At 47.2% G+C, this 3,366-nt stretch overlaps 1 protein-coding gene across 1 annotated transcript in view; it reads left to right on the forward strand.

Annotated features, from left to right (window-relative positions):
- The first annotated feature begins 1 nt into the window (after position 1).
- The window catches only part of TUBD1 (tubulin delta 1), a 5,038-nt gene continuing 1,673 nt past the window's right edge, over positions 2 to 3,366 (forward strand). Inside the window, 6 exon segments of the mRNA XM_005424396.3 lie at positions 2 to 79; positions 571 to 765; positions 1,024 to 1,171; positions 1,335 to 1,551; positions 2,215 to 2,446; positions 3,091 to 3,255. Coding sequence (XP_005424453.1) covers positions 594 to 765; positions 1,024 to 1,171; positions 1,335 to 1,551; positions 2,215 to 2,446; positions 3,091 to 3,255 — 934 coding nt within the window. The 5' untranslated portion in view covers positions 2 to 79; positions 571 to 593.

Raw genomic sequence — 3,366 nt, forward strand, 5'->3', positions numbered from 1 at the left:
GGGCCGCCAGCACGGAGCGCGCGGTGCGCATGCGCCAGGCGGGCGGTTCGAAGGCGCGGCGAGGGAAGGCGGCCGTGAGGTGAGCCCTGAGGGAGCCCGGGGCAAACCGGGACCCGCACCGACATCAGCGGGACCCCGCGACGGGATCTTGGGGAGAAAGGCTCGGAGATGGGCCGAGGGACCGAGGGGCGTGAGGGCAGGCGGCGCCGGGAACATGGCGGTGTTCCCTGAGGGGGAGCCCGGCCCTGAGGGGGTTTCTGTGGGAATCGGTCACAGGAGGGTCGGTGTCGAACGCTTTGGACATGAGCCTTTCCTGACAGTAATTCAGATATTTATTAATTTTCTGCGTGGGGAGTGACTCGGTCTCCCAGCGACACCCCGCGTGGCCCGAGGCGGGCTGGAATCGGGCAGGAATAGCACTGAGTGCTGGAACAGCAGTGCTGAGGCACGACTGGGATGGCAGTGAGGAACAGCAGCCCAGAATAACCAAGATACATAATCTTGAGTTATAATTACTTGGCCCCATCCTGCTTTACTAAGCAAAAATGAGAAAACAATTTTCTTTTTCAGGCTTAAATACCAAGCAAATAAGGATGTCAATTGTCACAGTGCAGCTTGGGCAGTGTGGGAACCAGATTGGGCACGAGGTGTTCAGTGCTCTCTGCAGTGACAGCTGTGGCACCCACGGGCTGTGCTCCAAAAATGAGAACCAATCCTACCAAGCTTCCTGCAGGGAACGGTTCTTCTGCGAGGAGCGATCTGCAGGTACAGCTTTAAAGGGTCCGATTTCAGCACAGAGAAACATCAAATGGGTTATTTCATGAGAGATCTGTGCTCTCTGGAGTTCAGATTTGGCTTTGGAACAATAAAAGGTTCAGCAGAAATCAGGGCATGGCCAGGGGCTTTCTGTATTGTCCCATTAAGAGTGGTAGGGATAACCTTGGGACATTGTACCCATCCAAGCCCATCCATCCCATTAAATAATCAGCACTTTTCCCCAGTTTTGTTTTCCTTCCTGTGCAGTGCCTGTTGCCCGGGCTGTGCTCGTGGACATGGAGCCCAAAGTGATCAGCCAGGCCTTGTCCGTGGCTGCCAGCTCTGGCCACTGGAGGTACAGCAGCCGCTCACACTTCTGCCAGAAGCAAGGATCTGGGAACAACTGGGCCAACGGGTAGGAACTGCTGCCTCAGCTTCCCTGGGGGACTTCTGGAGGCTGCTCAGACTCCCCAGGATGGTAATGCAGCAGCTGTGGTAGTTAAAATTTGTTTATTAATAACGTCACCTTTGTGCTTTTGTTTTGATGCCCTGTCCTGGTGTTTTGTGTGACCCCACAGGTACTGTGTTCACGGGCCCAGACACAAAGAAGCAATCATGGACCTGGTGCAGAGAGAAGCAGAGAGATGTGACAGGCTGGGGGGATTTTTCACAATCATGAGCATGGCTGGGGGCACAGGATCAGGCCTGGGGGCGTTTGTGACCCAGTGTTTGAGAGATGCTTTTCCAACCTCCTTCATACTGAACCACGTCATCTGGCCCTATGGCACTGGGGAGGTGAATGTCATGTTGCCTTTTAATATATAATAACAGTTTTTATAGAATTTATAGGTTTATAATCAGTGGTTACTTCTAAACAGAATATCTACAACAGAAATAAACTAAATAATGGGTAAATAAATATAATAAATGGGTAATAATAAACATAAATGAAATAAATATAAAAAATGAAATAAACGTAAAAATAGAAATAGACATAAAAATGGGTAAATAGAAAAAAAAGATAGAAAAATAAAAATAGAAATAAACATTAAAAATGGGTGCATTTTACACTGAAAAAGTTCAAGTGACCCAGTATCACAGCTAAAGAATTTCTACCAAAAAATTCCTCTTGATAATTTAATTGCTGAAGTGATGCAGATTCACAAGAAGCCAACTAGAATAGAAATCTCCTGATCTGCTCTTATCTCAGCATTGTAATCAGTTCCCAGCCAGATGTGGTTCCAGCATGTTTGTATGGAGGGAGGTGGATAACCTGATTTTCACAGGTCTTGCCCTCTTTCCATGAAAAGGCTCTGACCTCATTCTGCACTCTGGCAAAGAAAATGAATCACTTCCTAAATCATAACTGAGGAAACAGCAGGAGCCAGGGGATTATAAACTAAAAGGAGATTGAATTGTTTGACTCTTCTTTGTGTGTGTTTTTTTGTTTGCTTCCAGGTCATTGTTCAAAACTACAACTCTGTTTTGACTCTGTCACATCTGTACCACTCCTCAGATGCCCTTCTTGTCCATGAGAATGATGTCATCCACAAGATCTGTGCCCAGCTGCTGAATATCAAACAGATTTCCTTCAGGGATGTCAACCAAGTCATTGCTCACCAGCTGGGCAGCGTTTTCCAGCCCGCTCACCCAGCAGGAGAGGGCTCAGGCTACAGCAGGAACCCCTTAGGTACCAAAGCCAGCAGCCACTCACCCTTCTGGGCTCAGCTCAGCTGGGAACTGAAGTGCTGCAGTCTCCTTGCTCAGTTTATTTTGATGCATCCCAAGTTTTAACACAGGAAAAGAAGTTCAATCCCAGTGTTGTAGCAGAGTCAGAAATAGATCCCCCCAACTTCTGGTTTCATTCTTTACCAAAAACCCTGTTTCTCCTTTTTCAAGTGATCCCAGACAGCCTTGTACCTCTTTACATTTCAGAGGAAATTTGTGCAGGTCAGTAATTTTGGACTGAGTTTCACATTTCACTTTGGGTTAGAAGTTTGTATGAGCTGAAACAAACTGAGAGTTTTGAGTGTTGCTCAGGCAGAAGAGGTGAGCAGACTGATATTTGTACCTTGAAAGAATTAGAGAAAGTTGCCCATATTGCTTATAAAATTTAACTTCCACATCTGTCTGGAGTGCAGAGAGAGTCCTTGAGATTTTTGAACTAAATTGTAAAATAAAAGCTACTAACCTCCTGTATAGAACTCAGTAACACACAGCAAGTTTGCATGGCTTTGAAATTGCTAAACCTCTGAACATTCCTCACTGTCCCCCCATTTTAGCTGCTCTGTGCAATACCTTTGTCAAACATGAGCTGTTGCTTTCTCCTTTCAGGAGATTTGATGGAGGCGTTGGTCCCACACCCCGAGTTCAGGATGCTGGGCCTGAGGAACATCCCCCAGATGGCCGAGAGCTCCCTGCCCTACAGCACCTTCAGCTGGCCTGGCCTCCTCAAGCACCTCAGGCAGATGCTCATTGCTAATGCTCAAATGGAGGAAGGTAAATAAACCCCAGCTCTTCACTCTCCATCACTCTTTAAACATTCATTTGTGCAGATGCAAGAAAGCTGGATGGTTTGTAGAGTTCAGAAAGAAGCTGCTGCCCTCAGCA

This window comes from Geospiza fortis, unplaced genomic scaffold (assembly GCF_000277835.1).
Source record: "Geospiza fortis unplaced genomic scaffold, GeoFor_1.0 scaffold538, whole genome shotgun sequence".
Classification (NCBI taxonomy): domain Eukaryota; kingdom Metazoa; phylum Chordata; class Aves; order Passeriformes; family Thraupidae; genus Geospiza; species Geospiza fortis.